Source organism: Caloenas nicobarica, chromosome 1 (genome assembly GCF_036013445.1).
Source record: "Caloenas nicobarica isolate bCalNic1 chromosome 1, bCalNic1.hap1, whole genome shotgun sequence".
NCBI lineage: Eukaryota > Metazoa > Chordata > Aves > Columbiformes > Columbidae > Caloenas > Caloenas nicobarica.
Window position 1 is genome coordinate 44,692,209 of NC_088245.1, and position 24,708 is coordinate 44,716,916.

A 24,708-nucleotide genomic window follows, 5' to 3' on the forward strand; every position below is an offset into this window, starting at 1 on the left:
GATGCTCTATTCACTTTCCAGAAGCAGTAAGCAGTCCCAATCTATAAAATCTTACTATAATAAGTAGAAATAACAGCAATACTGCTAATAATATAGGGAATAGTTGTGTTACTTTGGAAAAAGAGCATTTTGCAGAGTCTTTCAATGTAAAGGATGTAACTGTGAAGACATTGAGTTAAATTAATAAATTGAGAGTATCAAATTGATTGTATTATTTTTGGAGGTGCTATAATTGTATAGCATCCTAATTTTTGATTCACAGCATTTTATACTGTGAAAAAGAAGAGAGAAAATAAAATCTTTAGGCAATGTTAAGTCCTGTTTACTTCTGTCTAATTTTGAATTTAGCAAAATTGAGTTCATAACTCTCAGACAATGTTTTAGCCTATCTAATTGTCTAAGTACTTACAACCCACTAGTTCCTCCCTAATCAGCCTTTATGTTTAGCAGATACTTCAGTTCTATATACAAACAAAGCTTTTTGAGTAAACTGCTCTAATCCACTTGTATGTGGACCGATGCCTTGAATTCTGCCTTATTCGGATTGGTTTTATAGTTACTGCTTTTGTGTTGTGATGAATAAATATAGGCAGCAGAAAGTTCATTCAGAAGCACATCTGTGTGCTTGTGCTCCCTGTATCAATGAGAAAGTGTGGACCTCTCTGAAGATGTTCAATTGATTGCTGTTTTCTGTTGAAAAGGAAGCCACTGGAAACCAGCCAGCATAAGACATGAAGTAAAGAGATGTGTTTGCATACATACAAAGCTTTTGAGCTGAATCTGTGGGCAAATTAAACACCAGGACACTAACAGAGGGCACACAGCTGACAAAGCAGAAGGCCTTCCTTCTCTCTTTTCTGCCCACTTCCAAAGTGGACAGATTGAGCGCATTTTTATTTGTTTCTTTTGAATGTAATAACGTTCTATTGTAAAGCACATGAACAATTTTTGAGTTGCCTCTTAAGAATAGCTATCTTAACATCTTTCTCTTAAGGACAATTATTTCTCATCAGGACTGTATTACCAAAGAAGAACTGCAGAAACTCCACAGTTTGTATTGTAAGTGGCTAGAATCTCATTTTCAACCCAGAAAGATCCACTGCCAAGCATTTCCTATCGGCTGACTTTAGGTGCTTCCACCTGACATGCAGACTTTCTGAGTTGCAGATTTCTTTTTCTGACCGATTCTGTTTCCTCATCACAAAATCATGAAAGGATCTTGAGTTTGCAAATTACTTGTGTGTGTGTGTGTGTTAAGCATTTATATTGCTGTTTTGAAGTTGAGTTAGTAATTTGTTGAAATATAAGAAATGAGTTGAATCAGAACCTGGAGCAATAGAATCAGTAGGCAGAGTTTTGTGTATAATTTACCATCTCGTTTGTGTGAAACACTGACATAGTTTGTTCGGATGTGAAGGAAGGTCACACAGCATTAATAGAGAATATCTGTAGTAAAAGTATTACAACTAGTGTGACTACAAATCTGGGAATTCTAGCCAAAAAGACATATGATTCTGTGGTAGCTGTTCTGAAACTAGGATCTTGCAGTGAACCTATAGAAAGTTTTCCAAGTTCAAGTCTCATTGGAAGTGTGACGTTGCTTCCCTCACTATCCTTATTCACTTCATTTTCTATAATCTCCACATTCTCAGTTTCCATTATGCAATAAATAAGGCTGAGTATTTGGAGTTAGTAAGTACATTATACCATAGAAATCATTATAGTAACAATTAAAGCATCTTTGACATAAACCAGTGGGATTACTTATTTGAAGAGCCATAAAGAAGTAGCATGTTTATTAGCTGTATATTTCTCTTTCAGTGATGAGTATTGAATTAGGTAACTATGCTGATGTATTGTCTTTATATTTCACTCTTAGCTAATTGAGTTCAACACGGCCAAGTCAGTCCTCATAAAATTGCAGGCAGTATGATAACATAGCACTGGATGACGGACTTTTTGTATCCATATAGCTAGGTATCCACATTATGAATATTAGTGGGTTTTGGCATGTTTTTGGCCAGGAAACAGCAGAGTTCACAGGGTCCCCTTCAGAACTGTGGTTCTGAACTGTGGTTCGAAGCAGGAAATTACTGGGTTCTTTAAGAACATTGGAGACATGGACAACACTGTATTAACATTTGACTACTACTATTGTGAATAGTTCTCATGTTGTAATGGAATAGTTTGTTTTACAGTTTTAAAATATTGATTCTAGTGTACACTATGAATTTACTTTCCCTCTGATTGTCTCTTACTGTGAGTTTCAGTTTTTACACAGCTGAAATGCCACGCTTACTATACGCAAACGTCATTTTTTCCCATTTCATTAGAAAGTACTAATTTTTACAGACTTTGCATGCATCCTGGAGCCTTTAAAGAACAGTTTCAAAATGTTCTTCATTTGTTGATTTTGTATCTAATTTTCTCTTCAGTTGTGTACCAGATAAAGCTATGATTCACAACAAAGTTGTTTGTTCTTGATAATATGACTTTCAATAACTTTACTGTTTGGAAAAACGTTTTATTGTTCTTTCCGTTTTACTTTGGGAGCAAGTGTAGGAGGGGTATCTTTTAAGAGAGTCTTGGCTTATGCTGTTGTAGTTATTACTTTTATACCAAACATAATTAAATTTCCATTTCTTCAGTATCAAATCGGAAAACTTTTAAACGTGGGAGATTTCCTTTCCTGAAATAGCAAATGTTTATTTGTAGTTCCAATTAAATCCATTGTGTATGGTATCAGTAATTGTTTTTTATTGTGCAGACACTTCAGAACAAGATGCATGTGCAGGTACAGAAACTTTTCTAGAAATGCACAGATTATTTGTAACAAATAATGGATCAACACATTTTGATGGTACAGCTTTATTTTCAAAGAAAATGTCTTCCATAATGTCTCATTTTAGTAATGTTATATGCCCTCCAACAGAATGGTTTGTAGTTCTAGGATTATTTTCTACTTTATGTTAATAAAGAAAATTGCTATTTACATAGATGACATAGGGGTTTTTTTCTCAATATCTAACATTTTCTATGGTTTTGGCCTTTATAATATGAGGGATTATTTTTACTTCATTTTTGCTGCATGTGTTGAAAACCAAGGATTGGTAAGTTTTAGTAGAGTAGGAGACAAAACTTGTTTTAAGAGCTGGACCAAACCTATGGGTCTTTCAACTAGGGAGAAGCAGCATGAATGTTTCACTGTCTTGTGGTCCGAAGGCAGAACTACAAATTCTCATTCACTCTTTCTGTGCATATTTCACACCTACTATCAAGCACATTCAAAAATATTAACCCAAAGTGGAAAATATTTATTTCATTGGCTTAGGGGAAAGTGATTTAATGGTGACTTAAAAAAAAAAAAAAAATTCTTATGCTCAAGATGAATCTGTCAGTTACTGTTGGGATCCTTTAAGTGGGGAAATCTACCACTCTTTCTATAAAACTGTTGTGATCATTCTCTTATAAATAAGAAAACCTTCATAACTACCTTCAAATCTTACCAAATGAAGTCCAGAGCCTGATACACATGTATTTATCAGTCTCTGGGAAAGCAGAAAACAGTTTATTTCTTGCGATCGCGTTAGATACCAGAAAAGGCTTCCTCCTGTTGTCTTGAGTGTTTTGAAATTTGAAGCTGACACCCTTGGAACTGTGATATTCTTCTGAGCTTCTCACTTTCCAATGAGTTATTTTATCTCTTACTAGAGCAAGTGTTGTATGAAAATGAATGATCATATGAGCTCTTCTTCATATATGAAGTTCTGGCTATGAAATGATATCTGAATACTTTGACAAAGATTAATTAGTGGTTTTATTATCGTACTTAGTAATGCATCATATTCTATTTATAATTTTTTCATCCTGATTTTTTAAATTTATGAAAATTTGCCCCATGTAGTGAGCTAACTGCATTTTGTGTGTGTGTTTGTGAGTGTATATGTTTAAAACCTAGGCATTAGAACATAAGCAACTTGCAGAATAGTATTGTTTCCATGGAGCTGAGGTTTCAGCTCATTTTATCTTTTTTAATATTATAGCCTCTATTTTAAATAGGCATTTTCCTAGAGCTTGATATTCAAACAAGACATGTTTTTTTATTTCATGTTGTTCATGAAAGCAGTGGGAAAAATTGGGGGATATTTAACCTGGATGTTAGTTTCTCGTTTGTAACTGCATTTTGTTCAGATAAGCTAAGAATCATTTATTAAACCAGTTATTGTATTGTGCTACATTGCCACACACAACCATTAGTATTTGCATAAACCAGATTACGTAGACTTGCAGTATATTCTTTGTCACAGTGAGTTAATTATTAGAGCAAGCATCTGCTCTTATTCATGGCCAGAATGTTGTATGCATGGGAAAAGCATGTAACGTGACTACAACAATCTAACTTCATTTGAAATTCTGAGTATTTGCCAGATAGAATTACAAAAGCTCTACATAAAATATAGTGATATGTTACTGCTGCTGAGGTTAACGCTGCATTTATTATGTTCACATTTTCAGACATTTATAGTTTAGGCTACATTGCTGAGTTTTATATTGTAAAGCTTTGTAGGAACCTTTAGCTTTCAGGAGTTGACATCTGTAGAGTTTTTATATGAAATTTTAGATTCCAAACAAGACATGAAAATATGCATTTTAAAAGGAGAGGATAAACCTACATTTGGGGTGCTATGTAAATATCACTCATTTTTCCTCAAACACAAAGTCTGAAAAAGCAGATCAAACTTTTTTGGGATGGTTTCTGAAAAGTTATGCATCATGTTTACATTTCTAACAATATAAATATACAGGACAACAAATCTAGCATATTTTTCAAAATGAACATTTTTCTCAGCTCTTTGGTAGGCTTACTGAAACTTAAAAAGGCCGTTTCAGATGCTGGAGGGAAATAATTATTTCAGATAATCCTGTACATTTATTATTCCTACAACAGAAAACCCACTGTTTCAGATGCTTGGTGAGAGGGTAAAAGAGAATATGCTTTTAAAATCTATAATATAAATAATTTGTGCAGACCAGAGTAGATCCTCTAGTGTCATTACTCTTAAATGAGATTATTAGGGATTTTCTAGATTCTGTTATGTATCATGAAGTAAACCTTATTAGCTGTTCTGTGACAAATTACATATTCAAGTGTTTCTAGCTGTCATAACAATGAACATTTATCATAGTTTGACTCATGAAGAATGATTCTAATTACACGATACTATAAAAATTGCTATGGTTAAATTATTAGTAATAGATAAAAGTGTTTTTACTAGCCAAAAAAATTATAGTAATATTCCTGATTCCTTTCAATGGAGAGGCAGTCAAAATAAGTATTTCACTATCTAATTGTTGGTTTGGGTTATGATGACATAGGAAATACTTTCAGTTGTTTTTGCTCAGTACATTATTGTGATAAACTCACACAGTGCCCTTCAGGTTCAAGCATTCTCCCCACCACGTTGCTGTATGTCAAAAACCTATTGTACTTATCTTCAGCCACTGGTCAGGACTTCTGTCTTGCTTGAATTCTTGATTCCTCTCAGCAACCTTTGATTACTTCTTATGAATATTTCAGTGTGAAGTGTCCCAGTCGAACAATGTTATACGTCAGTCTGTTTAGAAACATCAAGAGGTATGTTTGATGCAGGCACATTCAGACTAGATATAAGGAAATAATTGTTACCATGAGGGTGGTGAAACACTGGAATGGGTTGCCCAGGAGGTGGTAGATGCCCTATCCCTGGAAGCGTTCCAGGCCAGGCTGGACGGGGCTCTGAGCAACCTGATCTGGTTGAAGATGTCCCTGCTCATTGCAGGGGGTTGGACTAGACGACCTTGGAAGGTCCCTTCAAACCCAAACTGCTCTATTATTTTCTGACATAAATGGGATAAATGCAATAGTCATTGCACACTCATGAGCTGAGACAACAGAACTGATATTATTGAGAAGAATGCTGAAGAGCTTTTAATTTTAGAAAAATGCAGAATCATATTGCTTGACGCCTGATACTTGAAGATAATTTCATGTCACCTGTTAACATCTAACTTGAATTAGTTTAGAGCTTAAAAATTTCTAGAATATGCTCAGTACCTGCAAAATGGAGAACACGTTGCAGCAACCAGAAAACTTTACAGTGCTCTTCTCTAGCAATAAGAAGTTTGTCTTTTTTGCTACATATGCAGTTTTTAATTAAGGCTTACTGTCTTCACTTAATCAGTTGATAGAATTCCAGACTTTTTGAAGTATTAATAATTATTTTTTGACTCTAACTTATTTAAGTTCTGCCTGGCATACTATTATCCTATTTGCTTTATTATGGAGAGATTTGGGAAGAATTTACTTGTCAGTAATTTACATTCCAACAGTTTTCTCAGTAACCCCATCATTTTTATTTATTCTTCTTTGACATTTATATTCTTGCAATGTTAATTACAGAATGTTGAATAACATTCAGAAGATCAAATTGAATGTTAAGAGCAATTAGAAAAAGAGTAGAGTACAAAAGAGGGAACATCATTATGTCAGTATGAATACTTGGTGAGCCCTCATCTTGAATGCCATGTGAAAATCTGATCCCTGTCACATCACTGAAGACTGAGAGGGTGAGAGCTGACAGGGATGGTCAAAAACCTGGAACAGCTGGATGAGTAGATTAGAATTTCTTACTCCCTAAAGGAGAGGATAAGGGAAGTGTGACAGAGGTCTGTGAAATCACAAGGAAAGGATAAGTATTATAAAGAACAAACATTTATTGCCTTTGAAAGTACAGGAATCAGGGATGTCAAACGTGGTGAGACAAATAAAACAAAATGGGGTGCATGCAACGGGTAAAAAGTGACGTGCTCTAAAGGCAACCTGAGAAGGTAATTTTAGAAAGCTGGATCAGTGCACATGCAGAACAAAGTCAGCACCTTTTGATTATGAAGTGTGGGACTCTCAAAGGGTTGTAGGAGAAGAACTTCTACATGCTTGTCCTGCTCTTCTGCCGGTCTCACTGTTTTCTGGGCCAGCACTGTTGGCTGCCTTTGTAGAGAGAATATTGGGTGACCTAAAGTATGATCCAATGTTTGTTCTTGTGTTTCATATATCAGTTTTTATTGGCTTTGTATTTTTTTCTGTAGCTGAATTCAGGAATTGAGAAGGGTTTCACTTTGGTGTTTGGTGACAATTTTAAGGCTGCATGGCTTCCGTAGGCAGATTTACTAGTACTAGGGTTTTGGCATTCTGACTTACTCTTAGAGAAACTTGCATGTACAAGGATTAAATTGAAGTCTGCTGTTTAAGTCATTGCTTTGGTAAATAAATTTTTGCCTCTGTCTTTTTACAGCAGACTTAAATGGACAAGGTAGAGATTCCTTTTTTTCAAGGTAGGAAGTAGTCATCCTCTTGTCCTGTAGTTGCACTTCAGGCACTTCAATGCCTCCACATTACGTAGTGCCATCTAGGGAGAAATATTTTCCATATTTATTGTGATAAAAAGGCAGGAATGTAACGCAGAGTTAAAAGAACTGTTATTTATACATTGCAAAGTTTTTATGGTCTTCTCTAATTTAAACCTAAACTTCAACTCATGCACATTTATTCCAGTAATAAAACTGTATTTGTAAACTTTGTGGTTTCAGTTGTACTCTTCCTAATATCCATGCTTCATTTTATGCAAGTGTTATTTGCAGGATTTAAAAAATTAGGGTTTGTCCTTTTTTCTTTTCTCTACAGGATGGGGGCTGCAGGAATAATTTTCTATTAATCTCATTTAAGGAATGGAATGGCTTAAGTATAAAAGTTGTATTTGAAGCTGCAGTAAGCCCACTTACAAACTTTTCCAATTCCTTGTTACATCTTTAGAGTCCGCTAGCTGAAACTAGTTACTATTAGTACATATCAGTAAGATTGCCAATGCAGAGAGCTCATACTCTGACTAGACATAAACAGGAAAGGGTAAAAGAGGTAGAGCCACAATCACGTTCCTCTTTTAGGCATGTTTTTTTGAACACTAATCTTATATTGTTTGCTGGTAAATACTCATATTTTATTACAAACGCTTGTTAGTATTCTGTTTATTTTACTTTGTATGATTTCTTTTTCCCTGTTCAGTGTTTCCAGTATTCATTTTCAAGTTCTTTAGTCAGTGGTGGTTTAACCTGGGGTTTAAAATTTGGTTCTACTGAAGTGATCCAGTAGAATTTTGAAGTGAAGTTCCTGTTGCTGCTATGTCAACCATTATCCTTTGAGAAGCCTTGAATTATTACTAGATTATGAAGTTTCATAAAAATCGGGTCACAACACAATGAGCAGGAAAAACTGCAAAAAGTTTGGTAGTATAATGATCTGCTAACAGTATAAATAATTTACCTAAAAACCGGATAGTTATCTGCAGCCATAGGCTGTAGATACCTTAGGCAATACGAGTTGTTCTTGTTGAAGAAATTATTATCCCCCATCCTGTTGTGGTTGTCACATTCCTCAATCATTTTCTGAGTAGTGTTATGATAATATCTAACTGTCATGGTGCTTCCTGGCCCTTTGCATTTTATTATATCATATTTGATTTATGTGTGGTGCTTGACTTTCCCAGGCATCCGTGTGTCCAGTGTAAGAAAGATGTGAAAACATATCTTTGCCACTGCAATTTCTTTCTGCTGGTGTTAAAGAAATCACAAATCAAGAAGCTTTGGTAAACCTATATGGTATCATTTTATTCATGTTCTAAAGCAGACAGTCTGCTTGATTGGACAGTTCAGTGTACCAGCAAAACTTTTGACTGATTTTTTTTCCCTTGCCTCAACTTTTGCTAATGATGGGAAATCATTATATGTATCACTGTTAAGGGACGTTGTGCCACTATTGCTGTTCACTCAAATATGGAGCAGTAATTCATCTTCATTCACAACCTGGGATCCTGCCATGAAAACGTAGATGGCATATCTTTAGCTTTTTTATATATAAACGTATTGTAAAACCATCCCCAAAGAGAAAGTAATTGCAGTGGTTAATGTAATTGTCTCTTTCATGAGTTATAATTTAAAAAATTGAATAAGAGACATCTCCTGAATTAGAATCTAGCAAAGTAGGTATGGCAAGACCAGTTATGTTAGAGCTTTTGCTAAATACAAAGTTTGATGAAGACATTTATGTAACTAAACAAGAACTATATTACCCAAAAATTTTAAAACCAAGAAATGTTACATTCTAGCATGCAAGTAATTCTTCCAGTCTATTACAATTTGGATTTCCATGGAATATGGTATTTAATTTGCTGAGTTTTAAACCATGCTAGCCAGAGTTATTGAACCTGATTCTTTTCCTGTGTTATCTGAGAAACATCTTTCTGACCAACTTAAATTTTTGCATTTCAGGAATCTTATTCAAAGAAGAGAGGTTATGCATTGGAAGCAATACCGTCTGTACCTCTGGATGCAGTTCCTTCAGAAAATGACAGCAGTCTTTGTGATTTGATAGACATAGCAGTGACCAAAAAACCGTGTTCCCTAGAGATAGCAAGAGTTCCTTCCTCAAGACCAGGTAAATCACCAAATAATTCTTTACGTAGCCTTTGGTGTAAGTGTAATGTTATAGAAGGGATAGAATTATATACAGAAAATATAGGTTAACATTTTTAAGAATATAGTACTCTGTTTACTTATCACAGCCGGATTATAGCCTTCTGTTAGTTGCTATAAGAACTTTATATTACAGTTTATTAGCAAAATGCTGTAGAAGCGAAACAAAACAGAAGTTTAAATAATTTCCTAGATAAATATAAGGTTGCAAAATGCCAAATTTGAAATAGAATTTATTTCAGCGCAGGCTCTTGCAGTAATCTATTTACCAACCCGTTTCTATTTTTAATGAAGTGCTTAGCAAGAATGTTTTACAACTAATTCAAAACTTAAAGTACTCTGTATTTCCGTGTTACATAAAGGAAGTTGTGTTCTGTTTTCGAAAACAAAATAGTGAATGAGAATTTCTAAAAATATTAAGTGACTGTTTGGCAGACTGCTATTTGTATTTTACAGGTTTGGACAGCAATGAGTTACAATAGTTAAAAACCAGTAAAATTATGCTGAGTCAGATGAATGATATTATCTGTAAGGACCCTGTTAATGTTCTCCACAATTATGGGCTCTCTTCCATTACCCTTGTTTGAAGTCTTTATCAGTCACTACCTGGTACAGGAATTTCAGCATATGATCATTTTGCTATGAGTAATTGGACTGAGAGTCTCCTTTGACAAATGACAGTTCTCAGCAGTACAGACCTATTTGAAATGGTCAATTGCCTTTTTGATCTGTGCTGTCTTGATTACGAATCATGATTTGGGAAATGTACAGGAATGACAGATGATTGTTGACTAACATCCTGTTACCTATCTAATCTGTGTAAGGGGAAGCACCTTGATTTCACAGCTGATATTTGAAGAGTGCCAGAGCTATATCAGGCTTAGTATATAAGGGTCAGATATCAAGATACGGCTTTGCAGTCTGCAAGGTGAGGTGGAGTGGATCATAATTCCCACCTCTCTTAAATTAGGGCTAAAGAAGGCTTGATGGGAACCTACATTATGAACAGTGATCTCAGAGGTGGCACAAAGTAGGATAGCATCTTTATAGCACACTTGCACAGAGTGGACCAGAATCTGACTTGAACATCAGCACAACTATTTGTGTCACTCAAGGTTTACTTTGTTGTTGTTTCTTTGGCTCTGATAATCTAAAAAATTAGCAGGCTGTGCAAGACAATATTATGGGTTGCCATTCAGTAAAGGAAGAAAATGCCAAAATATCCTTGTTTTTCAGACTTCTACTTGATTAATCACCATAAACATACTTATTGCAATGGGAAGACTGCCATACCCCAACCCCATAAATTGGCTGAGGGAGTTCATTATCTGCCTCCACAGTAACGGAGCTCAACTACAAAGCTTTCCATTGTAATTAGTATTTTAAAAAATTATAGACTTTTCACTAGTTAAAATACCAGGTTTTGGAAGTGTGCTGTCTGCTGGACATAGGCATTTTTCTCAGGCGTAGTAAATCCATTAAGATCAGTATGAAAAACAGATCCTAAAAATGACATTTTTAGGTCTTAATCTGGAATTATGTTTTATTTATGGTTAAATGTGGAGTGTATCAGGGGGCCAGAGAATAACAAAGGAAGCTGTAGGACATTCATGAGGCCCACCCATCATCTTTATAAGATCTAGTAAGGTCAATGAGTTGACAATACAAATTCTGTAATTCTTTCTGCCTTAGTTTTCCGTATACCACTATGATCTTTTCCCTGGCATTTTATTGGAAAGAACATTTGGCCATATAGATAAGCAGATTCCAGAATGTTATTTTATTTTATGCTATAAATGTAGTAGTTGTCAAACTGACCTGGCTTGTAAGCCAAATTTGTAATCACTTTGGCTGTTATCTTATACTGGCCCAAATGTAATCAACTGTGTCACTCACAGTTATAAGGTACTTAACACTAGGCTTAATTGTATGTGAATGTTGGCCTGCCGCTTCAGTTCATACAGATTTATTGCTCGAATAAGTTATGTATGATTACAGACAGCATTAATTTAAAACAAATATCTAATTTGCCTGCCTTTTTTCCTGAATTTCTCTGGTTTTGTGTCACTGAGACATGCTGACTTTGGGAATACTGTTTCAAATTGGTGTGCTATGTCATGTGTATCATTCATTTCAGAGCATGTGGTAGCACTTTGAACAAAAAATTGCATCTTGTCAGTCTCGTTTCCCTAGGTGGCAGGACACTCTGATCAACTCTCCTCACTGTCTGGGGCATTACTACCTCTTAGCAGTAGAAGCGACACTGACTGCACTCAGTGATTGAAAATTCTTCTTTCCTATATTGAGAGAAAAGGTCATTCTGACTGGCCTTTCAAGCTGCAGAGCTGCATGTTGTCACTATTATCTGCACTGCCAGTAAACTCTTAACAGGTTGGGAATAATCACCTTGCCAGTATAATTCTCTGATCTACTGGGAAAAAACCAGACTGCTCTGTACCTCTCCATGTTGTTTTTAGTTTCCTGAATCTTATTCTCGAACTGGTAGGGAATAGCAGAGAATGAGAGCTCCATGCACTAAATGGTAAAGGCTTGTTAGATATAAGGGAGAAAAACTGAACAGAAAGGAAATAAAAGTAGGCATAAAGTTTGTTACTTCCACTTCTGAAATCCTATCTTGTATGAGTTTTGTGTCTGTTTGCAAGAAATTAGGTTTATAGAGGAAGAAGAATTGTTACATTATTGGTTTATGCTGGCAGTTAAAACAATTGCTTCTAATTTGGGCTGATCTAAGAGTAAAAAAGACTGCATGTGTGTCTGAGTTCAAGTTAAGCCGTTCTTTGTTTCTGCGGTAGATTGATAGGACAAGGTTGGCAAAGTGTGTTAGTATCTGTCTCAATATCTGCTTTTAAAATAACAGGTAAGACTTGATAGGAATGTTCTGAAATAATACACTCTTTTGAGACAAATTTTTCTGCTAAGTAAAATATAGATTTGGATTTAAAATTCCATAAATCAATCTCATTAAATTAATTTCATAAATTAAGTGATTCATGAATCAATTTTACTAGTCTTTCTGTTGGGCTATTCCAGAACATTATCCTCATTCCTTAAACTAGACATTTCTCCTAGTATTTATAATTTTTTGACTGCTCTTCCATTAAAAAAAAAAAAAAATCACATGACATATTTAACCTTGAAAAATAACCATAAAATTTTATTAGTTCATAAGGCACACATTAGTATTGCCCTTTTGATCTTATGGATGTAATTAAATTTTGTGAACTATACCAACAAATCATCTCCGAAAAAGGTGCAAAGTTCTAATAAATGGCTAAAGCTCAAGGCACTGGATAATTCTAATGCTAAAATAGGCATATCAAGTATCTTCATGTAGTTAGTGTGGTTTTGATCAGTTATCTAGCATCTAGAATACCGGTAGCAGAAGTTTAAGTGCAGCACCATGCTGCATTTGAGCCTGTGCTGTTGAAGACCCTTACAGGCTTGAATCCTTGATAGCTTGGATATTTGTACCATACTGCATCCTTGCACCTCATAATGTCATACACTTTATTTAGCAGGAATATTGGATGAAATCTGAGCTACATTACGGAAGAAATGTTAATAAATATATTTTTTCATTGGAGTTAAGTGTGTGTTCATGCCCAATAGAAAGATCATATCTCTTTCAGTCTGCCTCTGTACTTTCTACTGCATAAACCCTCTAGGAGTGAGATGAGGTGGCAGTCTACATGGTAAATGTTTAAGAATAGTGAATGATAGCCAGTACTACTTAAAATATTTTTAGGTCTTATTGAGTATCATTAGGAAATAGAGAGGACTTTTCAAACTCCGTTTTTCATGAATAACTTGGTGAAAAAAAAAAAAGGCAAAAAACAACCAAACAACAACAAAACAAAACAAATCTCCTTTGGGAAAGTTGATCTGTCTATGCAGATTAACGAAGGGTTTAGTACAGCATCTCAATAACAGGAAGAGACAGTTCTGTTCATAAACTGTATGAAAATCATCCTTGGATAAGGGAGTTCTAGTTCAAGGACCTATTTTTTCCAGTTACATTGCTTTACTGTAGCTGATGGTCAAGGGGACCTTAGTGAACCGTCTTCAACTCCGGAATCAGCCCAGCTGTAGCAATGCAGAACTCAGTGTCAGCTGCAAAATCCAACAGAGAAATAAGGTAAATACTTAGAGGCTTCACTTATGCTGAGCTCTCAGCCACGGCACAGTCAGCAATTGCCAAGTCAGCAATTTTAAAGATAGCTCTGGTACAACTACTCTACCCAGTTACATCTAAGATACAGCTTCTGTCAAGGGGATAAAAATATCCTCAGATATGTGATGTGTTGCCACTAGCCTGTAGCAGGCAAACACATGGCAAGGCTTTGAAACATAAAGAAAGAGAGATCTTAGCAGATATTTTGTTCATCTATGCAGCTAAATTTATTTTTGAGAAGTCTTGCTGTTGTCAGTCATGATGTTTTTGTTATTCAGAAAAATTTCTTAATTTGCACTTAAATGCCGGTAACTTGTAAGGAGGACCATGCAAGATAGTGTATCAGTAATTAATGATACCTTTTTCTTATAACCTTATAATCACAGCAGTGAAACTAACAAAAAATGCTAGTCACGGAATAATTACAACATATCAAACTGTCCCCAAGCTGGCCTATCTACTGCAGCATTAGAGGTTTGTTTTTTTCTTTCCCAGCCTGGCATCCTGCTCCTGACATTATGGTGAAAATGAACCTGAAAATGTGTAGCCAGTGTGTCAGTTCACCTCTGCTGACATTCTTGTGTCTACTGTATAACACTGTGTCAGCAGTCTCCTACAGATATCTAGGAGACTGTTCTTTAGAAACCTGCATTGAAAAATAGCCTGTGATAACATTTTAATCAAAATTAAAATATGAATCTTCTGCATATGCATAGTTTCCAAGATTATTAAATACTTGACTTGGTAAAGAAAATGCTGTTTTTCAGGTCATCAGTTTCTGATTGACTTCGGTACCAAATCTTCACAGCACCTATCCTGAATATTTGAACATTTCAATTCTCCAGATTGAGACTAAGATAGTAAATGCATCTTTTCTTGTTTAATGAATTTATACTTTTGGTTTTGTGTAGTTATTTTCTAGATAAAAGCAAACCAGTGCAAAGTGGCCACAAGAAGGAACCATCACACTGCCAGATATACAAAATTGCCTGGGTTAATGGAAATTCAAGAGGCTAGCCTTAGTCACCCATGCTTCATAATTTTGAAACTGTAATTGACCTGAAGGATCATGCACTAACCTTTTTGAAGTCCACTCACCCAAACTGCTTCTAACAGGAGGCCTGCTAGTAGAGCTGTATTTTATTTAAGTACGCTTTTTAAACCAGAGATAACAGAATGTAGTGCACTTAAGCACATGACCTACAGTCTAACTTCTCAGGATTAAATACTTTCAGTAATCAAGAAAGATCATCTTACCTCTGTATAGAGAAGAACATAATAGAGGAGGGAGATTCTTATCAAGCAGAGTAACTGCAATATATAACAGTTGCTCTAGAACCATCTGAAAATAGCTAGAGTCTCTGAAATTTAGCCTAATTTGACACCAGCGTTTTCAAGCAACTGATTGTCGATGAAAGCTTTTGGTATTGTGGTGCATATTAAAAATCATTACTACCTGCCAGCTATGAGTGCTGAATTTCCTAAGTACTAAGTCTCAGGCCTGATGTATCAGGGCAGCTGCTTCTTCAGAGAGGGGGAGGCAGGAGCAAAGTGGACTACCATGGCTGACAGGACAGGAGCCTCACTAGTCAGGGCCCTGTCTCACCACCCATGAGCAGTGCAGACCTAGAGATCATGGCCAGGTTCAGCCAAGAGCCCAATTCATCAAGAAAGTTTGTGCTGATGAAGTAGCTCTAAAGTTAAGCTAGAAAGTCAATATGCAAGTCAGGATCAGGTCTGGTGATGGTCCAGGAAGGTTGACAAGACCAGATCCCAGCTCAAGCTAGGAGGTCAGCCCATGAACTGGGGAGTGGGTGCACAGAGTACAGCCATAAGCACAGGACAGGACTCCTTCAGCACGGCTCAGGCAGGAACAAAAGGCTCCAGGCTGAGCTGAAATGGTGCCTCCAGGAAGGTGGATGTGAATGGAGAAGCCCTGGAAGGCTGGCCAGGGCCATTAAAGCTCATTAGTGCCTCAGGGCCTGACATGATTTGTTAATGATAATCAGTGTTCCATATTCTTCTGTTTTATCACTCAAGGAGAGAGTATCTCCAAAGATTATAATTCATGCGTATGTTAAGTGTGAAGTTAAGAGCCACTCAGAGCTTGCCAATAAGGAACAAAAAGTATAGCTGTGTGTCGTAGTGTGAGCCGTGTGTCAGTTTGGTGGAGTAGATATCTGACAAAAGAGGCTTGTGTTTCCATAACAACCTAATAGCTGAACTCTTTCTTAAGAAGCAAGTAGTTTCTCTTCTAAGTAATTTTTGGCCTTGGAGAAATGCTCCCATTATTAAGTAAAGTTTCCAACTTCTCAGGGTGTTTTATACACTCTAATCCCCCTCTACTTTTAGCACAGAAAAAGATTCATAGGCCATGAGAAAAATGTGTAAAAGAGTCTCACAGTGCCCTGACATGATGAGGATACTCCCCTTAGAGGGAGAAAACTTACTTGCTATCGTTTGTGTCGTTCCTTTAATAAACCTCTCAACATACATCTTAAAAATAGCTGGGGTTTTCTGCCTGTTACTCTGAATAGAAGTCTGTTTCAGAACCACTGATTTCTGTGCTAGTGATTAAGAAGATTCTCATTTCCAACCTCGGTATATTTGTGGCCAAAAGGACCCCTAACACACGGTCTTTGGCTAAGTCAGAACTCTCCTGCAACTCTTCAAGAAGCGATTCCAGGCAGCCTCTACATGATTCCAAAAATCTCTTTTGCCCTTACATGTGTCTATGCCTACTGCCTTGTCATGGTGGCTAGAGGACTCCAAAGCATGGTCAAGTGTCACATAGAGGTGTTCCAGAGGTGTGTATGTACATCACAGTATGTTGAAATTATTTTGTCTTATTTCTGTATGTATGTATCCATTTATGTTATTTGCCTCTGTAAAAATCTGAATAATATTATCTACATGCTGTATCCTAATATCCTTCCCTTTTTCTATGTAAGAGAAGGGTGAAGTTATAAGGATAAGAAGACCTGAAGTGATTGAACCAAAAACCAGATATATTTTTTTCAATTAAGTGTTACATTTAGTCCAGCTGAAAAGACTTTTTGTTTGTTTTGCTGTTTATTTACCTCCCTTTTAGTGAAATGTACTTTGAAGTGAAAATTGAAAATTATCAAAGAATTTTCAGCTGTATTTTTCAGTCAATAACTTATAGTGAAACATAATGCCCAGACTTAGTTATAAGATCTATACACATTTTTTTCTCTGCTCTTCTTTGTCTTCCTTTAGCCTGTGTCTGAGACATATGCACAGAATTTGGCTACAGTACGGAATTTCTCAATTTACTTGTTTGAATAGGTTACTTAAGAAAGATGTAAGAATCACATTCAGAGCTTCAAGATACAAATCTTTGCCAGAACACAGCATATTTGAAACTAACCTTCTACTGACTGATTTTCAGTGATGACACATTTTGTATTTGTCATTCCTACTGCCACAGTATAGAGTGCACAGTTCTTATCAGAAGCAATTTTGTCTAATGCACTAGCATATGTTTGCATTTGAGATTTTTAAATTTCACATAGCATTTTAATAAAGGTTAAGGGAGTGCTGATGGAAGAATAAGATATACAATAGCTCTTCTATCATGCATTTCATTGGTGTTTTTTCCTTCAGTACAGATTTAAAAGAAAATATTTCTGAAATTTATGCAAGGAGAGTGTTTGCTGATATAGTTGTCCCTATAATATAAATTAAAAATTTGTAATTATAATTTATTTTCTATTTTTAAGTACTCTCTGGCATTTTATAGTTCCTTTTATTTTCTCTAACTACAAATCCCCAAAATATGGGCGGCTTTGGGAGTTCTGTTTTATCATGATGACATTTTCCTACCCATTTTCTCCATTTCTGATATTATTATCATAGTTCTTGGAGTACAATTATGATGCTTTATATTAGCTTATTTTTTAGTGCTGTATCTCTTAGAGCAGCACAATTCACCTGTGTTTCTGGTCCTGTGTTAATTACTATTTTGTTGATAGGTGTTATTAATGTACTGGTTTTGACCAGTAGGTCTGCAAGTGATCTGGGTCTCAGAGGCTGGCATATATTCTTAACCTCATTGATGTTAGGGCATGTTTTGCCATTGATTTCAGTTGGTTTAGATTTTCACCATATATACCCTTTTTCAAAAGAAGGGTCTTTATCAAAATTAAGGATTAGTAAATTAAGTATTGATTTGAGATCAGGAAAAATGGGTATCTTTTGTAGTGTAAGATGAAAAATGAGGTACTATCTGTGAGAATATTTCCCTTCTGATTCCATATTAAATCAGGAGAGGAGACCTCTTAAGGTACTATAACACTCTAGTTGGAAGTGGCTGTAGATGGGTCAGTGCAGTGTGCATCTTCAATTTCTGCCCTGTTAGCTACCTCCCTAAAATCGTGTTCTGACAGCATGTGAAAGCTATGACCCGTTTTAGTTACCTTTGGGTATGTTTCGGGCAGTAGTGGAATGACCTGAAAATTCTTTCTACAGTGAAGTTCATTCCTAGATAGTTCAGGTAAACAGATCCAAGTGATCCATATACACTTTATGTATACAGGTCCTGCTCCATATTCTTTCTTGATACGGTTGTAGGCTTCTGTCAGTGGAGTTATAATACCAGTGCACATGTCCCCTATCTAATGTTTAAAGAAAAAACATATCCACTCTTTATTGTTTCAATTTCTCATACAATGCGGAAATTGGCTTTCTTGATAGAAGTTACAAAGGGAGACGACAAATAAAATTTAACTTCTGCAGTGCAAAATAAGCACTATTTTCATTAGGGTGTGACTCGGATTATAAATTTTTCAACAGAAGAGATGAATAAATGAGAGAGGATGAATGATAAAAGATTTCAATAATAGTTCATCCACTGTCTGCTTCTAGTTTAAGCAGTCCTGGGCAGCGTGAGATAAAGCCAGCAGTTCCCCTAACACAGATGTTTCCTTAGTTATTCTATATTATAGACAGAGCAATTTTGCATTTGGATGAACTACTGTTATAATAAAATTATCATATTAAACAGTAACAAGAAAATTGAAATCCTCCAATTTTGCCATCACTTGAGTGGCAGACTCTAACTGCAAAGCACTATGTTCAAAACTGATTCTTTGCTGTGTTGGGAATAAAAAACATCCTGCTTTTTTGCTTCATTTCACTTGCCTTTTGACAAACGCAGAATTTATCCAGCAGAGAAACAATAGCACTTCAGTATCACAAACTGAGAAGCAGGCAGTGGAAGCATTCAGTGATCACTGGTTTTAGTGTTGTACTTTCTTGGCTGATCCTTGCCCATTCAACTGGCGGCTTTCAGAATCCCAACAAAGAGCATTAAGAGAAATGAGGTTTACATAGGCTTTTCTAACCTCTTCCCACACCCAAGGGTATTTGTAGGATAAAGATTGGGTAAAACTGTTAGCACTTTTTTTTTTTTCCATTTGGGTAGTCTGAAGAGAACAGGCAAGTGATATATTCAGTGGATACTTCCCATGCACGTATATTTGAAACCATTCTTTATTAACTTTTTAAAAATTACCTCAGTTGCAAACATAGACCACTTTAATAAATTTTAATATCCCAAATGTAATATTAACCCAAATGTATTATAAAAGTGAATGTCAAATTAACTCTATTTACTTACAATAAACTTATAATTTCATTTAAAACACAGGGTAACAAATAAGATCCAGTTTCTCTGAAGCAATGCTAATTTGCATGACCAATGGCTCTTTCATTTATTATTAATGGTGATCCATATCAGCTGTTCCATTATTCCTGCTGTCAGGCTGAAAGCCTATAACTACTAAGGTTACTCCATTAGCTTCCTTTTAGTTTTCTCAAATCTTATCAATATTCCAAGTGCTATTAAGAAACAGCACCATTTGTTAAGATAACTTCTTGCTAGGTCTTTTTAAACTCCTGAATAGAAATTAAATAGAACTATTGATTAAAAATTTCTAGCTTTAGTAACTCACATTTGACATTACCTTTGGATATATTCATATGGGCATATTTAAGTATGAGTTTCTGTTTGATATTTAGGGAAAATATTTTACATTTCTATTATTTTATAATATTATTTCTCCTACCACATTTCTAGAGTAATGTGCCATAATTTGATCTTTTCCCCACTCCTTTATGTCCTTGATGCAGCAGAGGTCTTGTGGAGAAACAGCATTATAATCATAATTAAAGACTTATTCAGAATGCATACGCACAGGAATCTGAATTGAGGTTGCACAAGCCACATCAATTCTTATGTATCACAGCTCTAATGTACTTTCCTTTACTACCTTATCATCCCTCTAAGAGGTTTTTAGTGTATAATTAAGATAATTGCTTCCCATCATATGCTCCTCTGGATAATATCTCTGATAACATCCTTAACAATGAAATGCTATTCTTAAAAATACTCTGTCACTTCTGAAGTTAAAGCACATGGGAATGACCACATGACCAGTTCATTATCAAAATACATGCAAGTGTCCATCCACCCATCCAGTATGTTCCAGTAAATATGTTTATGCTGTTAAAGTAATTCTGCTTTCCAAAGAATTAGTGTACATTTTCTCTGCAAAGTGGGAGAAAAAGGCTGCTGCTTGACATATGTTAAACATTTTCTGATGATTCATTACTTTTTACTATTATTCATTAAAGTACAGTTGAAAAAAAATAGCATTCATGGGAGTTTGGGCAATTTTTGCAAATGAATGCTCATCAAAGTGACACTCAGTTTCGTCCACTCTGGTGTAATTATCATCTAGAATGATGTCATGATACACTTGACCGCATGCTGTCAGACAAAGCCCCTTTTCCAAATCAAGACAATAATTCACAGGTACATCATTATTTTGAGGTATTTTGCATTTTATAGCCCACATGCAAATATCATTTAGCAGTATTTGGGTTTTTCTTTGTTAAATGACTATTAGTTGCAGCATCCTTCGCAAGTACTTTTGAGTCAGGGATGAAATATACATGGAGCATATACAAGATATTCCATTCTAGTAAGTAATCCTACGCTTCAAAATGCTGCTGAGATTGTTTTATAATTGAGCAGATTTAAGTGATAGTACCTTTTATAGGTGGCAATAGTTTAATAGACATATGAAGAATAATATAGCTATAAACCCCATTGAATTGCTAATATTAGCAGTAATTGTAAAGCTTCATTTTACCATTAACATGTTTACATTTTACATGCATCTGGTATATTCTAGAGGAATACAAGCTTGTGGAATTGCTATAGCACTTCACCGAGATCTTCAGTAAGCACTTAGCTAATATATGTCTCCTGGTGCACCTGTGAATTTTCTACAAACCTTAAATTAAATATTCTACAAAGCTTTTCAGGTTGAATCTTACTCCATATTAGAAGTTGGGAGGAACTGCTTGTCTTGATTTCATACTTTTTTTTCTTCTTTTATACTCAAGACTTTGCATGTTGTTCTATTTTGCATTAAGATGAAACTGAACCCTATAATTTGGGAGATCCACTACTCAAGAACTAGTGCTTCGCTTGACTTATGTCTATAAGGTAATAAAGTGGTTTTCAGAAACACTGGAAATGCAATATAGATGTCTTCAATCACATAAATAACTCAGCTCTCTCTTGTCGAAGATGAATTTCTCCACTGTTTGGTCTTTCAATTTCAGATGATAAAGCCACTCAACTCTGAATAATTAATCATAGACACTGCAATATCCATAACTTAGGATCATCTAGACATTCTCACCTGCTGCAGAAAGTTATGGCATTAACAACAATCCTGACTCTCCTGCTCCTTTTGTAGGTTTTCAGGCTTTTTTATATTTTGTATTAAAAGTTGCAAGTTCAATACAGTTGATTAGGGTGTGTTTTCTGACTTACTGTAGATGGTGAATAAATGTGTAGTCTACAGGTGCCTTGTAGTACAGTTATTATTATATGACAATGGAGGAGTCTGCCTTGGTTGATGAGGACTGGTTTAGGGACCAGTTAAGCAATCTGGACATCCATAAATCCATGGGTCCAGATGGGATGCACCCGCGGGTGCTGAGGGACCTGGCTGAAGTCATTGCTAGGCCATTCTCCATCATCTTTGCTAAGTCGTGGGAAGTGAGAGAGGTGCCTGAGGACTGGAGGAAAGCAAATGTCACTCCAGTCTTCAGAAAGGGCAAGAAGGAGGACCCGGGTAACTATAGACCGGTCAGCCTCACCTCCATCCCTGGGAAAGTGATGGAACAACTTATCCTTGGTGCCATCTCAAGGCATATCAAGGATAAGCGGGTCATTAGGGGCAGTCAACATGGCTTCACCAAGGGGAAGTTGTGCTTGACCAACCTCATAGCCTTTTATGAAGACATAACGAGGTGGATAGATGACAGCAGAGCAGTGAATGTGGTCTATCTTGATTTAAGTAAAACATTTGACACAGTCTCCCAGAGCATCCTTGCAGCTAAACTGAGGAAGTGTGGCCTGGACGATCAGGTAGTGAGGTGGACTGCGAACTGGCTGAAGGAGAGAAGCCAGAGAGTCGTGGTCAATGGGGCAGAGTCTGGTTGGAGGCCTGTATCTGGTGGAGTGCCTCAAGGGTTGGTACTGGGACCAGTATTATTCACTATATTCATCAGTGACTTGGATGAGAGACTAGAGTGCACTGTCAGCAAGTTTGCTGATGACACCAAACTGGGAGAAGTGGCTGACACGCCAGAGGGCTGTGCTGCCATCCAGTGAGACCTGGACAGGCTAGAGAGTTGGGCAGGGAAAAACTTAATGAAATGTAACAAGGGGAAGTGTAGAGTCTTACATCTGGGCAGGAACAACCCCAGGTTCCGGTATAGGTTGGGGAATGACCTGTTAGAGAGCAGTGTAGGGGAAAGGGACCTGGGGGTCCTGGTGGACAGCAGGATGACCATGAGCCAGCACTGTGCCCTTGTGGCCAAGAAGGCCAATGGCATCCTGGGGTGTATTAGAGGCAGGGTGGTTAGTAGGTTGACAGAGGTTTTCCTCCCCCTCTACTCTGCCCTGGTGAGACCTCATCTGGAATATTGTGTCCAGTTCTGGGCCCCTCAATTCAAGAAGGACAGGGAACTGCTGGAGAGAGTCCAGCGCAGGGCAGCGAAGATGATGAAGGGAGTGGAGCATCTCCCTTATGAGGAAAGGCTGAGGGAGCTGGATCTCTTTAGCTTGGAGAAGAGGAGACTGAGGGGTGACCTCATTCATGTTTATAAATATGTAAAGGGTGAGTGTCACAAGGATGGAGCCAGGCTCTTCTCGGTGACAACCAATGATAGGACAAGGGGCAATGGGTACAAACTGGAACACAAGAGGTTCCACTTAAATATGAGAAGAAACTTCTTCTCAGTCAGGGTGACGGAACACTGGAACAGTCTGCCCAGGGAGGTTGTGGAGTCTCCTTCTCTGGAGACATTCAAAACCTGCCTGGACGCCTTCCTATGTAACCTCATCTGGGTGTTCCTGCTCTGGCAGGGGGATTGGACTAGATGATCTTTTGAGGTCCTTTCCAATCCCTAACATTCTGCGATTCTGTGATTGCCTTCAATGTAGGTATTAGATTTGATAACCTGAGCAATCCCTTCTCTTTCTGTGTCCCATATCAGAGATGTGGGAGATCAAACTGAGAACACAAAGTACCAGGCTATAATATGACTACATCTGTCTCACAAGATGTGAGAATGCTGTTCAGTGCTGGGCTCATGTTTCACATCTTGTCTGCATCCCAGCTCTATGTGAGACCAAGATGTATGAATTTAATCCCTGCCCTGCTCTGTCAGAATAAAGTTGAGCTCCAGCAGGGCCCATTAACCGAATGATCAAAAGATCAGCTTTGTGGGATACCTGCTCTGCAGTCATGCTTTTTTTCCCCATTAGTCTTTCTTGCAAACACACACCAGGACTTCCATCCTGCTCCAAGAACTATTGCTGATGAAAATATCCTTAAAATGATACATTTCCCAAAGAAAACCAGTTTGGATTAATCAGTTTTTTTATGGTGAAAATGTTTTATCAAAAGGTTAATGGCCAGCTATATGCTGCATGCATATGTTGGTTTGGTGGTTCTGCTAACAGGTACATACTGAGGTCTCTGGATCATAGCTCTGCTCCACCCTCCCTGCCTTCTGTCGTTTCTTCTCTGTAGGGATCATCTGCTGCCACACAGTTACTGTGCGTTTTCAGATATTGTAGTGAAGAGTGTCATATCACAGGCTTTGATATGAATGCAATTAGTAACCTTTCTCTCTTTTCTACAGTTCGAATAGACCTAGCACAGCAATAACTGCCCCCTCTACTCACAACCAAACATACTGAAAAAGTTTTGCAGGTCCTCCTAACTGACGATCTTTAGGAGATTATTTTTTGTGACTGAATGCATGAAATTGGGCTATGATTTTAGCTTATACAATCAACTGAATATGCATAGTAATAGTTTTATTTCAGAGTGACCTGAATCAAATATGAAATACTATCTTTTAGGATAAAAAAAATCATACCCTAATTCTGCTGTCTTTACTTCTCAAGTAAGTAATAACTTAAACGTAGTAGTTTTGTGGAAAAAAGTTAGATATTGTATTTAATTTTTCAATACCTTTAATTGCATTCTACTGGGAACTCACTTTTTCATGAAAATATGATATGTTTTATGTGGTTGTTTAATAAACTTTTCTACTAACTTTAGTACCTGCGGAAAGCAGATGTCTTGGCATAGCTTGCTAAAGTTTGTTAAAATCAAAATATTGGTGAAAATATTAAGCAATTACTAAAATAAACCGTTTTTGTACATAATGAACAGATTTATTTGTTTTGTTCAGTGTCAGAGATGATTAAAAAATAGAGAAACATTGATTCCTAGTGAAGGTAAGCAGTGTTGCATTCTGTTTAAAAAAAAATCCTCCTGTTCTATTTTAAGTTAAATAAAAACCAATCATTTACTTCAATTTTCTCTGCTTCT

General features: G+C 36.5%; 1 protein-coding gene across 1 annotated transcript in view; it reads left to right on the forward strand.

The window, feature by feature from the left end:
• The window catches only part of ANKS1B (ankyrin repeat and sterile alpha motif domain containing 1B), a 434,418-nt gene that overhangs the window by 116,483 nt on the left and 293,227 nt on the right, over window positions 1-24,708 (forward strand). Inside the window, exon 10 of the mRNA XM_065627452.1 lies at window positions 9,361-9,526. Within this exon, the coding sequence (XP_065483524.1) occupies window positions 9,361-9,526 (166 nt within the window). The remainder of the gene's footprint in view (window positions 1-9,360; window positions 9,527-24,708) is intronic.